Raw genomic sequence first — 22556 nt, 5'->3', positions numbered from 1 at the left:
TGCAGAAATAAATCATTGTTTCAGAAATACAAGGGTTAAAAATAAGTCAGCATAAAAGCAAGAAGAAAAGTAAAAATAAAAGTGTAAGTTAAAATATATATTTTTTTGATAAATAATTGATCAATTGTTGAAGAAATATCTTCTTTTTATTATTTTGTCACATTTAATGTCACACAAATTCATATTATTAGCTACTTTTTCAAGCCATTTTATATTATTAAGTCCTTCATTTATTTCTGTGTGTATTTTTAATTATGGCAGGATTGGTCCTCCATAGGTAGTGGACTGACTGCAGCTCATTAGCAGACATCACAGTTCCTCTTTCATGGCTCATGCTAAGGAAATTACATCATGTTGAACATAAAAATATAAACTACAAATAAATCTTCTGTTTTATGTTCTTCACAATCAGATCCTTCAGCTGAAACATGGCTCACTTTAGTTGATCTGAGTGTTACAAGGTGAATGAATTAAATGTAGTTTAAATGATTTTTCTTTGTGCAACTAGTTCCTTCTGTTTGTGGTTTTCTGTCAGTTTCTTAAAAAACACAAAGTGACAGAACACGTGGTGGGTGTTGAAGTTATTTTCATCCATTAATTCAGAGACAAAGAGGAAATAACATCAGTTCTTTCAGATGTGCAGCAGAGAAAAGTCTCTCAGTGTTCAGCAGCTGATAGAAGGACAGGAGATGTTGGTTCTGGAACTGGTTCTGATCGTTGTGCTTCAGTTTGAAGGTAAAGATCTGTTTTCTTTCTGATGAAGCTGAGACAGATTAAAGACACTTTGGTTTACTGTGATATTTTATAGAGATATGAGAATTAACATTTAGTGTTCGGAAAAGTTTATTTGTCTAGCATGTATTAGTCAATCGGCGTTTCATCAAATCTATAAAAACATGTTTAGAAAATTTAGATTTAATATTTTTTCTTTTATCTCAAATATAAAATCCTAATTATTGTTGACATTAAAATGTATTAAATAGCTTTTTTCAAGGTTGTAAATATTGAAATAAACATAATAATAATAATAAATCAAACACCATGTAAAATAAAGAAATGACAACATATTTCTAACTTCACCTTTATGATTGTGTTTGTGAAGGATGAAGTGTGTAAAACTTTAATGTGTCTTTGTCTCTGCTGCAGGCAACAGAGGAGGAGAACTTCATCTCTATCACAGATCTGGAGATGATGTCGTTCTAACTTGTAACAGTCCTTCATCTTCTTACTCATGCTCCAATGTTACCTGGTTTTACAGCACAGATACAAGATCAGCCTCTCTGTCAGAGGTTCAGAATGGAAAAGTTGATCAGAGTTCACCTCGAGCTGCCAGGTTAAATGTGGACAGTAACTGCTCTCTGATCATCAACAACATCACTGCTGAGGATGCTGGAGCCTACGCCTGTCGATTTGGTTCAGGAACCACCTTTGATGGCATTGTGCTTCTGAGTGTTTTGACCAGTGAGTTTGTAGACTTGAAGGATATGACGCTGTCAGACTTTTTCCTTCTGATTAACATTGTGAAATACTTGTGTTGGATAGATGTTTCAGACATCAGCAGTTCTGATGAATTCCTGGTTGAGCTAAAGGCGGGGCCAAGCTTTGAAGACCCTGACATCAGAAAGTGGGCTCATCAGAATGAACGTTGTGCTCGGCTGCTGTGGGGCTGTTTAGATTCAACTAGTCTATGTTGGATTGTGTGGTTAAATGGTTTGATCAAACCTCTGGATCATTGCCTTTCATTTGGAAAGGTCTCTAGTTCAGGTCCATCATGCTGAAGAAAACCTGCTCAGATCTGCAATATTAGTGCAGATCAATCACCAAGTAACATGGGGATATCTAAAGTTTCAACAAGGAGTTTTTGTGACTTTTTCCACTTTTTTATTTTACTTTTGTAAGCTTGAGATAAAGTTGTATGTTTTAAGTTTCTCATTTTAGAGAAAGTTTCTTCTCCATCTTTCAGACTGAGACAAAAGTTTTAATTTTTCTTGCAGTCTCTCCATCTCCACCAGGTGCTGATCCAACAAAGGATGAAGATTTCACATTACAGTGTTCTCTGGTCAGATTCAGTGAGTTGGGTCCTTGTCCAGAGAAGAGCCTCCTCTGGGTGGATGAGACAGGAAGTGAGCTGCTTGGTGAAGGTGTTGGGTTCAAGTCTGGAGGACAGACTGGCTGTGATACTTATATCAATGTGAAGCTTCAGAGCAGCAGCAACAGAAGATACACCTGCCAGTTTGTTGAGGGAGACACAGTGAAGGTAGAAGCTCACTACACACCTGTGTTTAAAGGTAGGATGTATTTTATTTACTGAAGAAATTAGATAAAAAGTGAAAATTACCCAAATTATTTTTGACTGTTTTTATTCTATATAAATTGTTCTAAACCTGCTTGGTATATCTGGTGTGACTCAGAAACACTGAAACATTCTGCAAGAAACCAAAACGGACAAAGGTTGTAGCTCCATGAATCAAAGCCATTTTTTTCCTATAAAGATAAACTGCTATGTGAGACTTACTCAAGTAAAGACATAAAAACATGTGAGAGAGCAGAGTGAAACCTGAAAATAATTCACCTTTGTTGCTTTTCCTTCAATAATTAAGGTTGAATAATAGTATACAAATAATGTACAAATGTATGTTTGTTTTTTTAAAAATATTATACTAAAGATTATGATAAGCTTTAGATCCTTAGATCAATATTGAACTGATCAATGAACTGCCTGCTTTTAGTTCTTTCCAAATTTGATTGTCTTTTCTAACCTGCTGAAAGAAAACAGTATTAATGACTAGAGGTGCAATGGTACACATATTTGCTGTCCGGTTCAGCCCTGTAGGTGGTACCATATGTACCTCACCAATGCACCATTGTTTCACACTTGAACTGCAGCAGAATGTTTATGAGCCAAACTAAGAGCTCAATGCAACGTTTCTGTCGGGAAACCTTAAGAAGTGACACCAGAACCAAACAGAGAGGACTCCCAGCAATCACTAAACTCTGCTGTTTGAGAGCATTAATGTTTCCTCTGGAGCTGCAGTGGAAAAAGAAAGGTGGACTGAACCAGAACTTTACATCAATGTTTTCAACAGCAATAGAGTCTGAAGCTATAAATTAATGAACATCAAGCTAAATGTAACCATCACCTGTTCTGGAGAACTATCCACTAAAGTTCAAATCCAGGTGCCTGCAGAATACAACTGGTCCAAAACGCTGCACAGCTTATGAGCTGTAACAACAGACTGGTTCTGTTTGACCAGAACCTATGACCAGAGGGGATTTACCCTACTGCTGCATTTTATGATGCATTCAATGACATCTTGTACACTGAATTGTCTGGCTATGAAAATAACTCAAAACTGATTTATACCTATTTTACTCTCTGTAATGTAATAAAAGTCCTGTTATTAGATTTGTATCATTGGGAGTGGTGGCCTAGTGGTAGTAGTAGTACCCGGTTCTCTTCCTACAGACTGCCACTATGGCTCCCTGAGAAAGACCCTTAGCTCCAGATTGCTCCCTGGATGCCACTCAGTGTAGGCAGCCCACTGCTCCCTGAGGGATGGTTAAACACAGAGACAATATTTCCCCTCTGTGGGACTATAAGGGAAATTTTTATCTTTATCCAACCATACCGAACCTTGATTTTTGTGGACCGTTACACTCCTATTATTAACTGTAGAGGGTGATTGGTGTGTTGGTTAAACATAGCTGCTGTTTAGAGGAGACAAATGAAAAGAGGAAGTCAAACCAAACAGGAAGAAACAAGTGTCTGAAGCTTAGAAACGTCCACAGAGACTTCAGACTGTGGGTTATGTGTTCAGTCAGTACCCAGTTTAGACAATATACTAATTTTTTATGGTTTAGTTTTTATTTGGCTTTTGTTACCATTGGTTTTCGGTTTTTCCACCTTGTTTTAGTTTTAGTTATGGTTTGACTTTATTTATTGTTTTTAGTTTCTCCTTCCCCTCACTTCAGCCTTCCCTTCCACTGCAGTTAGTCACACCTGCCAGCCACTAATTAGCCAGACTCACTTCACCTGCCAGCCTCCCTACTTAAGCCTCACTCTGCTGTCACTCCTTTGCCGGTCCGTCATCATTCCACACCTCTCCATGCCAGTCCCCCTTTTTGCCTTGGAAGATTTGTTTTTCTTGTTTAAGGTTAGTCCTGCCAGTTTTCTATAGACTCATACTTTGCTGTTTGTCCCTGGAGAAGTTCTGCTCTGTGTCCTGGTGTCTCCAGAGAACTGCTAACTGGACTAGCCATCCTGGAAAGGCTCTGCTCTGTGCCCTGGTGTCTCCTAAGTTCTGCTAACCTGACTAGCTGCCCTGGAGAAGCTCAGCTCTGTGCCCTGGTGTCTCTCAAGTTCTGCTAACCTGACTAGCCGCCCTGGAGAAGCTCAGCTCTGTGCCCTGGTGTCTCTCAAGTTCTGCTAACCTGACTAGCCGCCCTGGAGAAGCTCAGCTCTGTGCCCTGGTGTCTCCAACGAACTGCTAACCTATTGTGGCTACGGGGCCTGCTTGCCGAGCAGTACTGAGCTTTCCCTGCTGCCTGGATAGTCGTGACTCTTTCTCACTCCGGGCCGTCAGCTCCTGCCATCACCTTCACTCCGGTCAAGGAGGCGCTTCCGTCTCCAACCCCACTGCCCGCCGAAGCCTGTTGCCCGGCGCCGCTGCCCGCCGAAGCCTGTTGCCCGGCGCCGCTGCCCGCCGAAGCCTGTTGCCCGGCGCCGCTGCCCGCCGAAGCCTGTTGCCCGGCGCCGCTGCCCGCCGAAGCCTGTTGCCCGGCGCCGCTGCCCGCCGAAGCCTGTTGCCCATCACAGCCCGAAGTAGCCGAAGAGTTGGTTCCGCCTCCGCCCGAAAGCTCCGCTCTGCTGGCCGCCGAAAGCTCCGCTCTGCCGGCCGCCGAAAGCTCCGCTCTGCCGGCCGCCGAAAGCTCCGCTCTGCCGGCCGCCGAAAGCTCCGCGCCGCCGAAGACAGACCCGCCGGCCGACGAGGAAAGGGACCCGCCGGCCGACGAGGAAAGGGACCCGCCGGCCGACGAGGAAAGGGACCCGCCGGCCGAAGAGGATGAGCCCAAGGCCTCCGAGGGAGCCGCTCTGCCTCAGGCCGAGGCCTCCGAGGGAGTTGTTCCGCCTCAGGCCGAGGCTTCCGAGGGAATTGTTCCGCCTCAAGCCGAGGCCTCCGAGGGAGTTGTTTCGCCTCAGGCCGAGGCCTCCGAGGGAGTTGTTTCGCCTCAGGCCGAGGCCTCCGAGGGAGTTGTTTCGCCTCAGGCCGAGGCCTCCGTGGGAGTTGTTTTGCCTCAGGCCGAGGCCTCCGAGGGAGTTGTTTCGCCTCAGGCCGAGGCCTCCGAGGGAGTTGTTTCGCCTCAGGCCGAGGCCTCCGAGGGAGTTGTTCCGCCTCAAGCCGAGGCCTTAGTTAGTGCTACCTCTGTTTCTGGTTCGTCGTGCCGGGGTCGTCCTCCACGACGCCCGCGCCAGGCCTTCCTGCTCGGCCGGGTCCGCCAATTGCGGCCTCCGAGCCATTTGACTTTGCCTCGTCGGGGCCGTCCACCACGGCGCCCGCTTCTGTCTTTTCTGTTCGTCCGGAGCCGCAGACTGCGGACTTCGAGCCGCTTGACTTTGCCTCGTCAGGGCCGCCCTCCTCGAGGGTTTAATTGGGCGATGCTGCTCCGCCACCTGCCTCGTCCAGGACGACCTCCACGAAGACTTTTTCTTTTTTTGGCTTAGCAGCCGTTTTGCCTGCGCCCTTAAGGCCAGTGCCTTCTGTTTATTTTGTTAAAGCTCGGCCTTAGTTAAGAGTTATTTAGTATTCCTCAGTTTGGAATTAGTTAGGGGGTTCTTCGTTTTCTTAGAGTTCTTAGTCTTTGTTTGCTTTTGTTTTCCCTGCTCTGTTTTAGGATTCTAGATTTTGCCTTAGTTTTCTAGGTTTGCTTAGCCTTGTCATTTTAGCTTTAGCTCTCTGGTTGTCACGTTAGTGTGCTTGTTGATGTCCTAGTTTTCTTGTTTTGCCTTAATTTCTAGTTTAGCTTTAGTCTCATAATTCTGCTTTAGTGTTTTGTTTTGATTTAGTAGTTTTTTGCTTTAGTTTTTCTTTTGTGGTGTTATCACTGACCTAGTTTTCTAGTCTTGCCTTTATTTTCTAGTTCTTGGTTTGATTCTTTATTTTTTTCCTGCGCTCTATGGGTTCCTGCGCTCTCCCAGCGCTTGTTTGGTCCAAGCACTCCTTAGGTTCCAGCGCTCCTTAGGTCCTAGCGCTCGTTTAGACTTCTGCCCCCTGGTTGTGAGCTGTTTCATGCTCCTTAGCTTTGGCTAGTTGGAGCTTCCTTAGTTTGTTTTTGGCCTCCTAGTGCCTCTGTCTCCTAGTATTTAGACTTCTTGGTTCCCCAGCGTGTTAGAACACCTTTTGTATCCTGGTTTTTAGATTCCTGGGCTCCCCTGGCGTGTTAGTACGCCCTCTGTTTCCGGTTTCCCGGCGTGTTAGTACGCCCTCTGTTTCCGGTTTCCCGGCGTGTTAGTACGCCCTCTGTTTCCGGTTTCCCGGCGTGTTAGTACGCCCTATTTTCTCGGTTCCCCGGCGTGTTAGGACGCCCTCTGTTCTCGCTTCCCCGGCGTGTTAGGACGCCCTCTGTTCTCGCTTCCCCGGCGTGTTAGGACGCCCTCTGTTCTCGCTTCCCCGGCGTGTTAGGACGCCCTCTGTTCTCGCTTCCCCGGCGTGTTAGGACGCCCTCTGTTCTCGCTTCCCCGGCGTGTTAGGACGCCCTCTGTTCTCGCTTCCCCGGCGTGTTAGGACGCCCTCTGTTCTCGCTTCCCCGGCGTGTTAGGACGCCCTCTGTTCTCGCTTCCCCGGCGTGTTAGGACGCCCGTTCCTTCCCTTTGGCGTTGAGTACGCCCGTTCCTTCCCTTTGGCGCTGTTGTGCGCCCGTTCCTTCCCTTTGGCATTGAGTACGCCCGTTCCTTCCCTTTGGCGCTGTCGTGCGCCCGTTCCTTCCCTTTGGCGTTGTCGTGCGCCCGTTCTTCCCTCTGGCGTTGTCGTGCGCCCGTTCTTCCCTCTGGCGTTGTTGTGCGCCCGTTCTTCCCTCTGGCGTTGTCGTGCGCCCGTTCTTCCCTCTGGCGTTGTCGTGCGCCCGTTCTTCCCTCTGGCGTTGTCGTACGCCCGTTTTGCCCTCTGGCGTTAGCATGTCTGGTCGTACGCCCGTTTTGCCTTGTGGCAAGGTTCTCCTGTCTTGCCTGGTGGCAATGTTTGCCTGTCAGCGTCGGTTAGACGTTCTTTGTTTTGCCTACCAGCGGTTGTTAGAAACCCCTTTTAGTCCGCTTTTGTTTTTCCTTTGTTTCGGATCGCCCTGAGTGGGTCGTTTTTTGTTTGATTTTGGCCCACCATCCGTACCACCCTCCACCCACCCTGCTTTGATTAGTTTGGTTTGACTCTGTGCCCTGGTGTCTCTCAAGTTCTGCTAACCTGACTAGCCGCCCTGGAGAAGCTCAGCTCTGTGCCCTGGTGTCTCCAACGAACTGCTAACCTGTTGTGGCTACGGGGCCTGCTAGCTGAGCAGTACTGAGCTTTCCCTGCTGCCTGGATAGTCGTGACTCTCTCTCACTCCGGGCCGTCAGCTCCTGCCATCACCTTCACTCCGGTTCTGTGTTACCTGCTCCTCTGGTCTCATCAAACCTCCATCATCAACCTTGCAATAAAGACTCTCAATTTTAGTCCTGTGTGTGGTTCTGAGTTCATCCGTAGACAAATCGTGACAGTTGGAAAGTTTTTATCAGTCGCACCCCAGCTTAACGCGTCCACGGGGGAGTAGGGAGCGGGGGGAGTAGTTCAGGGCCATCTCGCCATAACATCCAGGGGGAGTTTTTAGATAGTAGGATCGCCTGATTAAAATACACAATTTGTTATGAGAAACAAGCTAAACCAACTTTCCGTCAGCTTTAAGAGTCTTTTCATCGCTGGCCTTCACGGATCCAAGGCTACGTTCACACTGCAGGCCTTGATGCTCAATTCAGATTTTTTGGTGAAATTGGATTTTTTTTGCGTGTCCGTTCACATTTCCAAATATATGCGACTTGTATGTGATCTCCTGTGTGAACTGCATTCATACGCCTAAGTGTCCCGCATGCGCAGAAGAGGACGCGATGACGTCATACGTAGCAAGCGTGCTCATTGTTTGCGGAAGTAAACATGGATCATAATGCTGCAGCGTATCTTGCGTTCTTTGCGTTATTCTCCAACCGGATCTAACACTTTACCAACGCAATCTTTTTAACAAGATCGAAAAGGAACAGAGCCAAATTTTAGTGAGCGGCTTTACTGATACAGATTTCATTCATAATTTTCATAACAGGTGCTTGTTACCGCACAATAGCCAAAGTCTATTTTTTTTTTTTTTTTTAACCAACCTCTTTGGCATAGCCAGGTCCAACGTTAGTGACGTTTGTCAAGTATCAATGACGTGTAGGTCAGATGAATGTGACCTGGCCGTACAGACACAGGTCGCATTTGAAAAGATCAGATACGTATAGGATTCAGGACCACGTATCCAGGCGACCTGGGTCGCATTTGAAAAAATCCGATCTGTGTCATTCAGACTCTCATGAAAAGATCAGATCAGGTCGCATATGGGTAAAAAAATCAGAATTGGGTCACTTCAGGCTGCAGTGTGAACGTAGCCCAATATTCCAATATTCCAAATTAGTTTGGCTTTTTCGTGTTTCACGTCCAGATTTTATCCCCTCTCTCCTCTGAGTTCAACCACCGAAGCCAGTCTGGGTTCCAGCACATCCAACTTACAGCGTCACTCATTGAACTTACTGATCTGCTCATTCACTGCCTTAGTTATTGCGTCGTAAGCTGCCGGCAGCCTAATCAATTCAATTCAATTTTATTTATATAGCGCCAATTCATGAAACATGTCATCTTGAGCCACTTTACAAAATCAAGTTCAATCATATTATACAGATTGGGTCAGATTATACAGATTGGTCAAAAATTTCCTATATAAGGGAACCAGTTGATTGCTTCAAAGTCCCGACAAGCAGCATTCACTCCTGGAGAAGCGTAGAGCTACAGGGCGAGTCGTCTGCATTGTCCATGGCTTTGCAGCAATCCCTCATACTGAGCAAGCATGAGGCGACAGTAGAAAGAAAAACCACCCATCAGCGGGAAGGAAAAACCTCCAGCAGAACCAGAACCAGGCTCAGTATGAACGCTCATCTGCCTCGACCGACTGGGGGCTACAGAAGACAGAGCAGAGACACAACAAGAGAGACAAAAAAGCACAGAAGCACACATTGATCCAGTAATCTGTTCTACATTGAATGGTAGTAGCGGATGAGCCGTCTTCTCTGGATGATGTCTCAGATAACAGAACGCCAGACCAGATGTACCTACTATGAAGAAAAAAAAGAGAGAGAACAAAAAGTTATAAGCAGAAATGATGACAAGCAATGGACAATTGAAGAACAGTAGAACTCGATAGAGTGAGAAAAATAGATCCTGATGTCCTCCAGTAGCCTAAGCCCATAGAAGCACATCCCCATAGGTAGGTCAGGGCATAAAGCCACATAAGCCACTCTAGTTATAAGCTTTGTCAAAAAGGAAAGTTTTAAGATTAGTCTTAAAAGTAGACGGGGTGTCTGCGTAACGGACCAAAACTGGGAGTTGGTTCCACAGGACAGGAGCCTGATAGCTAAAGGATCTGCCTCCCATTCTACTTTTAGAGACTCTAGGAACCACCAGCAGACCTGCAGTCTGAGAGCGAAGTGCTCTGTTAGGAACATACGGGGTAATCAGAGCTCTGATATATGATGGAGCTTGATTATTAAGGGCTTTATACGTTAGAAGAAGGATTTTAAATTCTATTCTTGATTTAACAAGAAGCCAATGAAGGGAAGCTAAAATAGGAGAAATATGATCCCTCTTGTTGATTTTCATCAGAACTCTTGCTGCAGCATTTTGGATCAGCTGAAGGCTTTGAACTGCATTTTGTGGACTTCCTGATGGCAAAGAATTACAGTAGTCCAGCCTTAAAGTAACAAATGCATGGACTTGTTTTTCAGCATCACCCCTGGACAGAATGTTTCTAATTTGGCAATATACCGGAGGTTAAAAAAGGAAACTCTGGAAACCTGTTTAATATGGGATTTAAATGACATGTCTTGGTCAAAAATAACTCCAAGATTTTTTACTTTATTACCGAAGGCCAAGTTAATGCCATCCAGATTAAGTGATTAAGAACTTTATTTTTTGAGGACTCTGGTCCAAAGATTATAACTTCTGTCTTGTCAGAATTTAAATGCAGAAAATATAAAGTCATCCAGCTTTTGATGTCATTAAGACATGACTGCAGTCGAAGTAATTGATTAGATTCACCAGGTTTTTTGGATTAATACAACTGAGTGTCATCAGCATAACAGTGGAAATTAATCCTATGCTGTCTGATAATTTTGCCTATCGGAAGCATATATATAGTAAAGAGAATTAGTCCAAGGACTGAACCCTGTGGTACTCCCCAGGTGACCCTAGAGTTTGAAGAAGATTTATTAACATGAACAAATTGGAATCTGTCCGACAGATCTGTAATCATTGCCATATTTGCTACCAACAGTCTCTGAAGTTGCTGATAAATCAGATATACTCCAAATTCAAAAAGAAAAAATCCAAGTATCATGAATCCAAAAATGTATTGTGTATGTATAAAAATGTGATCAGTAACATTGAGAGACCAGCTGACGAGATCCATAATTTGTAGAGCTTCGGTTGCTAGAGAGAGAGAGAGAGAGAGTGAGAGAGAGAGAGAGAGAGAGAGAGAGAGAGAGAGAGAGAGAACAGAGATAATGTTACACATTCTCTGCTTGCCATTTAGCATCTTTATTATATATTTAATAACTTTTAACTTAAAGCCTTGTTGTCAGTGTCTTACAGAAAATTGCACATTCTTTTATTTGATATCTAGGAAAAAAGAAACTGAAGTTTTTTGATTTTATAAGTTTTATGTAATACTGAATAATTGTTAAAAAAAAACAAATTAGCCTGTTTAAAACTGTAAAATGTGTAACCAGCAATTAAACAATTAGGAGGAAAAAAGTCAGTATCATCACATCTGTAGAAAATTCTCAAAGACTGAGAAAAGGACAATGGTCAAAGTAGAATTAGATCTTGGTTTCTGAAGTTTGAAGACAAATGTCTGCTTGGTTTCAAATGTTGACCAATAATATAATCTCTCAATGAAATATTCTTGTAAAAGACTTTTTGTAATTTACAGTTTTCATCCTTGAACAGATTTCCTACTTTATGTGAAAACTGTCAGAAAAGCACAGAGACTGATATTATTAACAGCTAAATGTTGTATAAAACATTCTTTCTCTGCAGTTATCAGGGGAGAAGGAGTCCATATCTACCACAGAGCTGGAGATGATGCTGTTCTGTCCTGTAAAAGACCTTCATCATCTCGCTCATGCTCCGCTGTTGACTGGTTTTATACGACAGCTGAAAACATGGAGCGTCAACATGAAGTTCATGGAGGAAAAGTTCAGAGTTCAGCTCGAGCTGCCAGGCTGAGGTTGGACAATAACTGCTCTCTGATCATCAACAACATCTCTGCTGAGGATGCTGGACGTTACACCTGTCAGCTTTGGGATGGAGGACGCTTTGACACGGATGTGCATTTAAACATGATGAGCAGTGAGTGATTTTTTTTGTCTGTCCTGTCTGGCAGTTTAGCACTAAGAATTGTTGTCTTAATGCCAAAAAGAGTCCAACAGATTTTCCTCTTACAAGCGGAGCCTTACTGCTTTAGCCATAGTGCTTCACTTTATTTATATATGCATCCATCCATCCATTTTCTGACCCGCTTATTCCCTCATGGGTTTGTTTCCAGTTAGAGTTGGACTCCACCAAGGTTGCCCTTTGTCACAGAATTTCTAGGCACAGCCAAGGTGTTGAGGGGATCTGTTTTGGTGGCCTTAGGATTGCTATTCGCTGAAGACGTGGTTCTATTGGCGTCAGCAGGGCGGGATCTAGAGCTCTCTCTGCAGCGGTTCGCGGCCGAGAGTTAAGCGGCCAGGATGAGGATCAGTGCCTCCAAATCCAAGACCATGGTCTTGAGCAGGAAAAGGGCAGAGTGCCTTCTACAGGTTGGGGAGGATGTACTGCATCTAGTGGAGAGTTTTAAGTATCTTGGGGTCTTGTTCACGAATGAGGGGAGGATGGAGCGGGAGATCGACAGGCGGATTAGTGCGGCGTCTGCTGTGAAGCGGGCGCTGTACCGATCCGTTGTGGTGAAGAGAGAGCTGAGCCAAAAGGCAAAGCTCTCGATTTACCGGTCGATCTACGTTTCTACCCTCATCTATGGTCATGAGCTTTGGGTCGTGACCGAAAGAACGAGATCCCAGATACAAGCGGCTGAAATGAGTTTTCTCCGTAGTGTGTCTGGGCTCTCCCTTAGAGATAGGGTGAGGAGCTCAGTCATCCGGGGAGGACTCAGAGTAGAGCCGCTGCTCTTCCACGTCGAGAGGAGCCAGTTGAGGTGGCTCGGGCATCTGGTTAGGATGCCTCCTGGACGCCTCCCTGGTGAGGTGTTCCAGGCACGTCCCACCGGGAGGAGGCCCAGGGGAAGACCCAGGACATGCTGGAGGGACTATGTTTCTCAGAAAACCAGTCAGTATCTGGTGTGACCACCATTTGCCTCACGCAGTGCAACACATCTCCTTTGCATAGAGTTGATCAGGTTGTCAATTATGGCCTGAGTTGGTCCACTCCTCTTCAATGGCTGTGTGAAGTTGCTGGATATTGGCAGAAACTGGTACACGCTGTGGCAGTGGCATGTTTAGGCCATTTTTAATCTTAGCTTAGCACCCCTAAAAAATTACTGATTAAGAGTATTCCTGCGTGTCGTTTCGGCTCTGCCAGAGTGCGTACATGTACAGGTTCGCCCGGAGCGCCTCCGTTTGAAGCGCTTGGCGTTCCCACGGTGTCATTTCAACGCTGCTGAGCACAGCTCCACTGTCTGCTTTTTGTTTCCTGTCCCTTTAACTCTGCAGCACACCGGACTGTGCTGTGTGCTGTTTAACTCCACTCTCATTGGTTTTGCTGCCTTAAATTCCGCCTTTCCTCTTCCTGATTGGCTGTTTTCTATTGCGTGTGTGTGCGTGCATGTTCGTGCGTGCTTGGAGCCCGAGATTTAAGTTTTGATTCATGCTTGGATACTGCGGTTACCACAATTAATACTAGGCTACGAAACTGGTCCCATTTAAGAAACTAAATATTATCTGCGCTAAAATAGGTGAAAGCTGCTGAGTGCAGTTCTGAAAAGAAGCAGAAGAGAGTTTTGATTTGTTGAACTGGAAAAATGTAAGTAACTAACGTTAGCATCTCAAAATAGCATTTAATTCTGAAGTATAATACATTTTATCAACAAAAACCTAATCTCTTTTATAAAACTAAATACTATGTGCCAGGTAGGAGTTCTGAAGACTGCTGGAAAGATGGAAAAACAAAGGCTGAAGGCTATTAAAAGTTCAGATTCTTAGCCACAGCTGTCTGAAAAAAAAAAGAAAAGGTGAGGGTTTCCCTTTTACCAATATTTTGTTGCTATTGTTGCTTTAAATTTTTGTTGACCATTTGAGGCAGTTCAGGCATAACTAGCAGGTGTAATTTCTTTTACATAACATACAGTATAAGAACACTAGATGCCGCCTAAACAACTATTTTTTGTTTAGACTTTTGCTTAGTTATGATAGCGTGATTAGGATTCCACAAAATAATACTGTTATTTATTTGACTATTTCTACTTGTAGAATTAGGATAAAGACAAATAAAACAGAGGAACACTATTTACATTGGTTTCATAAAAACAAGTGTGCCTTACAGATGTTATTTATTGGCATGATTTTATATTAGTTTTATCTGAGCTGATCACAAGAGATGGAATTTATTGATTTTTATTTCTCAAGAGGGCTTGTTTCCCACCGCGTGTGGGAGGAGGGAGCAGCTGACAGACGCTGGCCGAAATTGGGGTCCCTCAGCCAGATCAATCGTGAGTTACATTCTGCTGATTCCGCAGAGCTTTAATATCCAATGTCCAACTTCACCGCGCTATCCGTCGGCTGCGAGCCCTGAGGGTGGAGGCGGACACCTGCTGCTCAGCGCCTCTGCTCATCAGCAACCAACTGCGGAGAGAGAAGGAGAAAAAACGCTGATGCCCTCTGAAGCCTGACATGAAGCTGTCTCTTTCTCTGTTTCTCCTAGGAATTATGCTGCAGTTGCACTAATAAACCAATTAAAAATAATAATAAAACAAAGTATCATACCAGGCAGACAACAAGCTAAGCATATCGAGTTATATGTTTTTCCCACCGCTCCACTGACGTTGTCAGAATCCATGCAGAGGTCTGAAAGCGCATTGTGCTCATAGTACTCGCTTGCTGAACAGGTTGAATGTGATTGGCTTATGAGTAAGTCACCCCACATGGAGTACTTTCCTGTGATTGGCTTATACAACGGACGCTTTTGATTGGTTGCAAACCATTCTTTGTTTAAAAAAATGCACGTGTGAATCGGCGCACGGCAGAGGAGTGTCAAAAATCCACACACAAATGCAGTGAAGTTTAAAGACCAGAGCTGTGCATGTGTGGATCTTGTCTTGTGTGTGCGTGGATGTTTTGTGCATGTGTGGATTTTTTTGTGCTTGCATGAATTGAGCTGTGGATGTGTGGGTCTTGTACTGTGTATGTATGAATCACATGTGTGTATTTGTGAATATTGAGACCCTTCTTGCTCCATACAATTAGACCATGATGGGACCACAAATATTTGTAGTTGCTAAAGAAAAAGCAGAGCGCAGGTATTCTTGCTATTTGGATCTATTTCTATTCAAACATTTTACATCTGCAGCTATATTCTTTTTTGCACATGTGGCATCTATGTCCGAAGCGTTCAGCTGTGCCAATGAATTGTTTCTAAACATACAGTGGTGTGAAAAAGTGTTTGCCCCCTTCCTCATTTCCAGTTCCTTTGCAGAATTGTCCTAATTCAGTTACATTAGAGGGTTTTCGAGCATGAACGGCCTTTTTAAGGTCATACCACAACATCTCAATAGGATTCAGGTCAGGACTTTGGCTAGGCCACTCCAAAGTCTTAATTTTGTTTTTCTTCAGCCATTCAGTGGTGGACTTGCTGGTGTGTTTAGGATCATTGTCCTGCTGCACTACCCAAGTTTGTTCCAGCTTGAGTACACGAACAGATGGTCGGACATTCTCCTTCAGGATCTCTTGGTAGACAGCAGAATTCATAGTTCCTTTTATCACGGCAAGTCTTCCAGGTCCTGAAGCAGCAAAACAACCCCAGACCATCACACTACCACCACCATATTTTACTGTTGGTATAATGTTATTTTTCTGAAATGCAGTGTTCCTTCTATGCCATAGATACTTGGACACACACCTTCCAAAGAGTTCCACTTTTGTGTCATCTGTCCACATAATTTTGTCCCAAAAGTCTTGGGGATCATCAAGATGTGTTTTGGAGAAATTGAGATGAGCTTTGATGTTCTTTTTGCTCAGCAGTGGTTTTCTCCTAGGACCTCTGCCATGCAGGCCATTTTTCCCCAGTCTTTTCCTGATGGTGGAGGCATGAACGCTGACCTTAACTGAGGCAAGTGAGGCCTGCAGTTCTTTGGACGTTGTTGTGGGGTCTTTTGTGACCTCTTGGATGAGTCGTCGCAGCACTCTTGGGGTAATTTTGGGCGGCCGGCCACTCCTGGGAAGGTTCACCACTGTTCCATGTCTTTGCCATTTGTGGATAATGGCTCTCACTGTGGTTCGCTGGATTCCCAAAGCTTTGGAAATGGCTTTATAACCCTTTCCAGACTGATAGATCTCAATTACTTTCTTTCTCAATTGTTCCTGAATTTCTTTGGGTCTCGGCATGTGTCGCTTTTAAGGATCTTCTTGTGGACCTTACTGTGTCAAGCAGCTCCTATTTAAGTGATGCTTTGATTGTGAACAGGTGTGACAATAATCAGGCCTGTTGTGGCTAGAGAAATTGAACTCAGGTGTGGACAACCGCAGTTATAGTATGTTTTAACAAGGGGGGCAATCACTTTTTCACACAGGGCCATGATGGTTTGGATTTTTTTCCCATTTAATAATAAACACCTTCATTTACAAATTGCAATTGTGTTGTCCTTGACTATTGTTTAAATTGGTTTGATGTTCCAAAACACTTAAGTGTGACAAACATGCAAAGGAACAAGAAATGAGGAAGGGGGCAAACACTTTTTCACACCACTGTAAGCTCAGTAGATGCAGTCGTGGATTCAGAATGCCTGTCTCTAAAGTTAAATCTGAACTGTATGTTTTTTTTTTCCTAATAAGGAAACTATTTCTCTTAATCTGAGTTTAAGTTAAGTATGCAAATTCATAAAGGAAATGTGTGGGGATTTATTAACTTATTAGCAATTTGCTTGACAGAAGACATAGACTGGTCATGAGACCACCAACATATGGCAGGCTATGTCACATATGTTATGGCATATATATATATATATATATATATATATATATATATATATATATATATATATATATATATATATATATATATATATATATATATATATATATATGCCAATCCAGGGTATCTCTCATGCTTCGAGACTGAATGTCCAGAATGGATTCCTTCATTTAACTATTTTCACCGGACAGCAGAATCATCCCATCGTCAAGCTTCCTGACTTCCTCCCTCAGTGATTCATTCACGGCTTTGACGGAAGCTAGCTGTCCTTGGCTGTAATCCAGCGACCCTCTCAGGGCTTGAAATTCCCTGTATAGAACTTCTAGCAAGGAGAGACTGCTAGTTAGCTTATTATCTATGGATTTCAGGAAGGACGTTACTGTAGCTCTTATCTGGAGATATTGTGGAAGCAGCACTGATTGAATTTGAATGGGAGCATTTTGTTGATGGTGTATTCATGGTTGTGGTACTTTTCGGCTTCTCCATTACGATGATGTCAAAACATTCGTCCAAGTAGCTCTCAAGGCCGGTCAAGGTCTCCTCGTCCAGTTTGTTTTATTGTGAAATATGAGACAATTGTTACTATTTAAAACTTACTTTGTTTAATTTTCAATTATTGCATTGCTCTTACCTGGATGGATCATACTGATACTATATGTATACCTCCATTTTTACTTATGCACAGCTCGCACAAGATCTCAGCCACTCGTGACTTAGACTTAGACAACTTTAATGTCATTTGTATGTACAGAGTGCATACAGAATGAAATGTTGTTTTGTACAACTTATGACAGTGTAGTTAGATTGCAGGTGGAATAAGGCAACATTACGATATAAAGTGTAGCAGTGATCAGATGTAACAATGCAGGAGAAAGACAGTGTGCAAAAACAATGTGCAGAATAATGTTCAACCATTGTTTATGTGCAAAAATAATGGTGCAAAAAGTCATTTGCTCAAAAATGCAGTAATGTTGAGTTGTGTACTCTTTGAATGGATAATAAAGTTTGCAATGTTGGCAATGCCAAATAGTGATGCAAATCTTGTGCAGAGTCCAGCTTAGAGTTCAACAGTCTGATGGCAGCAGGGAAAAAGCTTTTGCAGAACCTGGTGGACCTGCAGCAGATGCTGTGGAACCTCTTCCCAGAAGGCAGCAGGGAGAACAGTCCATGGTGGGGGTGTGAGGGGTCCCTGATGATGTTACGGGCTCTGGACACGCAGCACTGAGATCAAATGTCCTTAATGGAGGGAAGATGCGCCCTGATGATCCCTTCTGCTGTCCTCACCACTCTTCTCACGTTCTTCCAATCGGAGGCGCTGCAACGTCCCCACCACACAGAGAGACAGCTGGTCAGAATGCTCTCTCTGGTGCTTCTGTAGAAGGTCGGGAGGATGGGCGGGGGCAGGTGGGCTCTCCTCATCCTCCGCAGGAGGTACAAGCGCTTCTGTGCCCTCTTCACCAGTGATGTGGTGTTCACAGTCCAGGTGAGGTTGTCCGTGATGTTCACCCCCAGGAGTTTGGTGCTGCTGACCACATCCACACCTGAGCTGTTGATGAGCAGTGGAGCGTGGCGAGGCTGGTTTTTCCTGAAGTCGACAATGATCTCCTTCGTCTTCTCCACATTCAGTATCAGGCTGTTGTCTCTGCACCAGACCACCCGTGTGCCAGCCACATGCTCCTGGTTTTCTGACTATGGTTCCGCTTCGCCAACCTGATGACACGGTTCAAGTTGGATCTCACTGTCTTCAGTGCCTCCTTGTCACCAGACTTGAAGGCTGAGTTCCGTGCTTTTAGCGTTTGGTGAAACTCCTCAGTCATCCAGGGTCATTGGTTGGCTCGGTGATGATGGTCTTTGTGGTGCTCACTTCCTCAATGCATTTGTTGATGTTCACTTCCTCAATGCATTTGTTGATGTAGGCTGACACAGTCATGGCCAGAGTGTTCTCTCCCCTCAGTTCAACATCCATGTGTTGGTAGAAATGGGGGAGAGCAGTTTTCATCTTGGCCTGGTTAAAATCTCCAGCAATGATGAAAACACCCTCCGTGTGTGCAGATTGCTGCTCGGAGATAGTCCGATAGACAACACTCATAGCCTCTTTTGTATTAGCGCTGGGAGGCACATACACCGCTGTGATGTTAACAACAGTAAACTCTCTGGGCAGGTAAAAGGGTCTGCAGCTAACTGTCAGAAGCTCTATGTCCCGAGAGCAAAAGCTTGTGACTAGTCTAGCATTTTTACACCAGGTGTTATCGATGTAAACACACAGCCCACCTCCTCGGGTCTTACTACTGAGTTCTTTGTTTCTGTCGGCGCACAAAGTAGCGAGCCTCTCCAGGCTAATGCCATCGTCTAGGGTCGATGAGGTAAGCCATGTCTCCGTCAGGATGCGAGTGCAGCAGTCTCTAAACTCCCTCTTTGCAGAGAGCTCAAGTTGTAAATGGTCTATTTTGTTGTCCAGTGAGCGGATGTTGGACAGCAGGATGAATGGAAGCGGCGTTCTGAGGGGGTTAGCTTTCAGCTTTGCTATTAGCCCGCCACGACAGCCGCATTTCTGCCGTCGGCCGCACCGCCTTCACTTGCTCCTACTCTGGTATGTGCTGCTTGGCGAGTCCGCTGCGTCGTGGGCCTTAGGGACTTGTTTCCGAAGCACTCCGAAGCAGCGTAAACAATTGAGAGTAGTTGTAGTAAATGTCCGCGAGTTGTCGGGAGCTGTATGCAGCTGCTGCCATCCCCACGTAGGCTGTCCTGCTGTCTGTTGACTTTCCCTGATGTGAAATATAATCATATTGTAATCAAATTGAATTTATTTACTGCACTTTTAAAAACAATTGATGTTGGTTTACATTGCTGCAGACAGGCGTCCAAGTTTAGGCGCTCAACAGATCTTTGATGCTCAATAAGCGTTTGGTCTGAACGCAGCATGAATTTAGAGAATCGGTCTTGTAAGAACCGGCCTTGACTCCATCGCTGCTTCTTAACCCTGAAGTCCCAGCCTGGAGTTGGCTGTTTAGATCATGATGTGTTATTATCATCTGAGTGAAGCCTAGACTGGAACCAGATCTGTTGGTTTTATAGCAATTATACAAATCATTTCAGTACTTATTATCAATATTATGTTATTTATTTAATAGTAGTAAAGGTTCATTAATAATACATATAGTGCTCCACCGTTGGTTACTTCCTGTCAGCTGTTAGTCTGCAATGTTTTCACAGAACGGCTGCTGTTTATAACCCTAAAAATGAAAGCTGTCTTGTTGGTTTTCTCATTTTGTAAAAAGTTGTTTAAATACTTTTATACTGAAATGTTGTTGTCTTGTTTTTTTCCAGTCTCTCCATCTCCACCAGGTGCTGATCCAACAAAGGATGGAGATTTCACATTACAGTGTTCTCTGGAGAGATCCAGAGGGTTGGGTCCTTGTCCAGAGAAGAGCCTCCTCTGGGTGGATGAGACAGGAAGTGAGCTGCTTGGTGAAGGTGTTGGGTTCAAGTCTAGAGGACAGACTGGCTGTTATTCTGATCTCACTGTGAAGCTTCAGAGAAGCAGCAACAGAACATACACCTGCCAGTTTGTTGAGGGAAACATCATGAAGATAGAAGCTCACTATCCGCCTGTGTTTAAAGGTAGGATGTCATCACACATCTGTCTCTACGTAGTAGAAATACAACACATGGAACGAATGAAAGCAAAAATGAAGCAATATATAAAGGAACAAATTAAATGTAATTTAAGAACCGGGGGGGGGGGGGGGGCAGAACTGGATGCGTTAAGACTTCTTCATGTGCCAAATTGTAATGACTAAACGTAACATTTCAAGGATTTTAAGTCTGGGAAGAAACTCTTCCTGGAAATTTCTCCAAGGGTGTGAGGTCGGGGGTGATGATGCGTTCAAGAGCATTAAGAAAATTTGACCTTCAAGGTAATTGGAAGCAGACAGACAGTAGTTACTATGGACATTTATATCTGAACAGTCACAATATGGCTGTTTTAGTCGTCACACGTGGCACAGAGGGAGATACGTGGAATATATTCATTATGCCCCCCCACCCCCAGTCCTGGTTCACACAGTGAAGGTTGTTGTCGCTCCATATGAACGTGATATAATAAAGAATTGTTTTTGTTCTTTGACAATGTATATTGGGAAAAACTGGTTAGTTTTAAACTAAGAGCAACATACATGCTCGTGTCTGTTATGTTGCTCACATAAAACTAAGAACCACATGTGTTATTTTCCTATAACTTGTTTTAACTTGTGGTGGGAACCTATGACAATGTGTTGTGGGAAAGACTGATTCTGTATTCCTTATTTTGCTTATATTTGCGCTATTATCTGAGTTTGCAATATTATTTTGCTTCACACACTGCTGAGATGCTGGGAACGGTTTTGTTTTGGAAACGGTAAGAACAGCTCACATGGGAGGGAGAAGTGGCCACTCTCGCTCCCATCTGATACTTTATTATTGGTATAAAAAGGAGGGGACTGCCCTCAGTCGTTGAAGTCATCCGTGGGTTGTGTGGACGCCCGGCCGTGTGGATTGCTCTCTAACCGGACTGACCGACTTCCCAGTCCTAACCATGGTAAGAGATGGAACAACACGCCTGTTTGAAAGCTTGCCAGGCTTTAAGTGCTTGCTACTTTGCGTGTCTGCGAAGTGCTCGCTGTTTTGTGTTGCTGTGTTCTGTGGGGAATAATAAATGTGTGCCTTATATTCTAACAGAAACAGTGTTTGCAGATCTCTCCCGATCCTGAAATAAACATTTCATAAAACAGAACATCGACAGGCTTAGAGAGTTAGTTTGAGACCTGCTGAGCTTCTCATGTCCCAGGCAGCAGTGATCCTGGAGATCAGGGTTCAAAGGTCAAAAAACAGCTTAACTTCTTCTCTGCAGAACATTTAAACTCCAACAAGTAGGACACTGACTGCTGGATGATCTTCAGCTGCTTCCTCCACTGAGAAATATGACCTGCTGTAAACCAGATGTAAAACATCTCAATTTACTGTCCATTATTTTATGTGTGAAGATAAAATCACGTTATATGAATGTTTTAGGTGTTGAAGAGAAGATACTGATGATTCTGATGAACAATCCATCGTCATGTTAAAATGTTTTGTTCTTAAATCAGATAAATCTAAAGCAAACAGAACATGTTCTCTGCACCATCTCATCCACAGCTTCCACTGACTGGTCTCCTCTGAGCTTCATCATGATGACTCTGAGGATCACAGCACTGATTCTGATGGTTGGAATCACTGTTGGTATCATCAGAACCAGAGGTGAGGAAACTGAACTACAATGGAGACACTTTACAGAATTATGATTTTAATCACTTTATTTTCCTTCCATCCCAGGAAGCAAAAAACCACAGAAAGACATTAATGTAAGTGATACAATCCAGCATGAAAAATACCTTCATAGAGCTTTTACACATTGATTCTGAATGACAGAATCTCTGTGTAAATGTTTCTCTGTGGTAACATTAGTGATGTTTTTGAGATTTTTTTTCTTTAAATATTCAGGATGTTTATCTAACTGTATTATCCAGTTAATGTTTGGTTGTATCTCACAGGTTCATGATGCTGTTGATGATGACCCAGTGGACTATGAAAATGATGAAGAACGTTCTGCTGCCACATTCTGCTGACCTTCATCACATCAGTTACAGTTTATACAAAAATAATGTTTTATTTTCATATTGCATCTATAAACATGTTTGATATTTTCCATGTATTTCCTGATAAATAAGTTTAAAGCCCATTTTCTCTTGTTTCTGTTTATAATTTATGATGATCGAAAATGTCTGGATTTGTTCACAGACTAAATCCAGCTGGAGGCAGAGAGACAGATCCACAATCAGACACAGAAACTCGTCACACAGCACTGAGTTAATGTGTCGTGGTCTCAATCACACAATATAGAGGCTGAACAGCCAGACAGAGGTAACCTGACCCTAGCCAGATGAATTTAGTTCCGCTTAGCTCCACCTAGCTTCACTCACATCCATCTGGGACATCTTCCATAGAGAGTGATTTCTTGGACCCATTTTATTGTCT

At 43.9% G+C, this 22556-nt stretch overlaps 1 protein-coding gene across 2 annotated transcripts; it reads left to right on the top strand.

The window, feature by feature from the left end:
• The first annotated feature begins 583 nt into the window (after positions 1–583).
• Positions 584–22220, top strand: LOC118559873. Of its 2 annotated transcripts, XM_036130480.1 has the most exons (8): positions 584–735; positions 1147–1461; positions 1995–2288; positions 11364–11675; positions 19833–20126; positions 21678–21779; positions 21855–21883; positions 22073–22220. In XM_036130480.1, exons 1-8 carry the CDS (start codon positions 636–638, stop codon positions 22145–22147), a joined length of 1521 nt encoding a protein of 506 aa, XP_035986373.1. In that variant the 5' UTR covers positions 584–635; the 3' UTR covers positions 22148–22220. The 2 variants fall into 2 exon arrangements, with proteins under 2 accessions (XP_035986373.1, XP_035986374.1); XM_036130481.1 differs by lacking the exons at positions 1995–2288; positions 11364–11675.
• The last annotated feature ends 336 nt before the right edge of the window (positions 22221–22556 follow it).

This window comes from Fundulus heteroclitus, unplaced genomic scaffold (assembly GCF_011125445.2).
Source record: "Fundulus heteroclitus isolate FHET01 unplaced genomic scaffold, MU-UCD_Fhet_4.1 scaffold_36, whole genome shotgun sequence".
Classification (NCBI taxonomy): Eukaryota; Metazoa; Chordata; class Actinopteri; order Cyprinodontiformes; family Fundulidae; genus Fundulus; species Fundulus heteroclitus.
This window is presented reverse-complemented; position numbering and strand designations above follow the sequence as displayed.

Coding starts and splice junctions, on each gene's coding strand:
- LOC118559873 (XM_036130480.1), top strand. CDS start 636: ATGTGCAGCAGAGAAAAGTCTCTCAGTGTTCAGCAGCTGATAGAAGGA. Junction 21,780..21,854: donor TGGTATCATCAGAACCAGAG/GTGAGGAAACTG, acceptor CTTCCATCCCAG/GAAGCAAAAAACCACAGAAA. Junction 21,884..22,072: donor AACCACAGAAAGACATTAAT/GTAAGTGATACA, acceptor TGTATCTCACAG/GTTCATGATGCTGTTGATGA.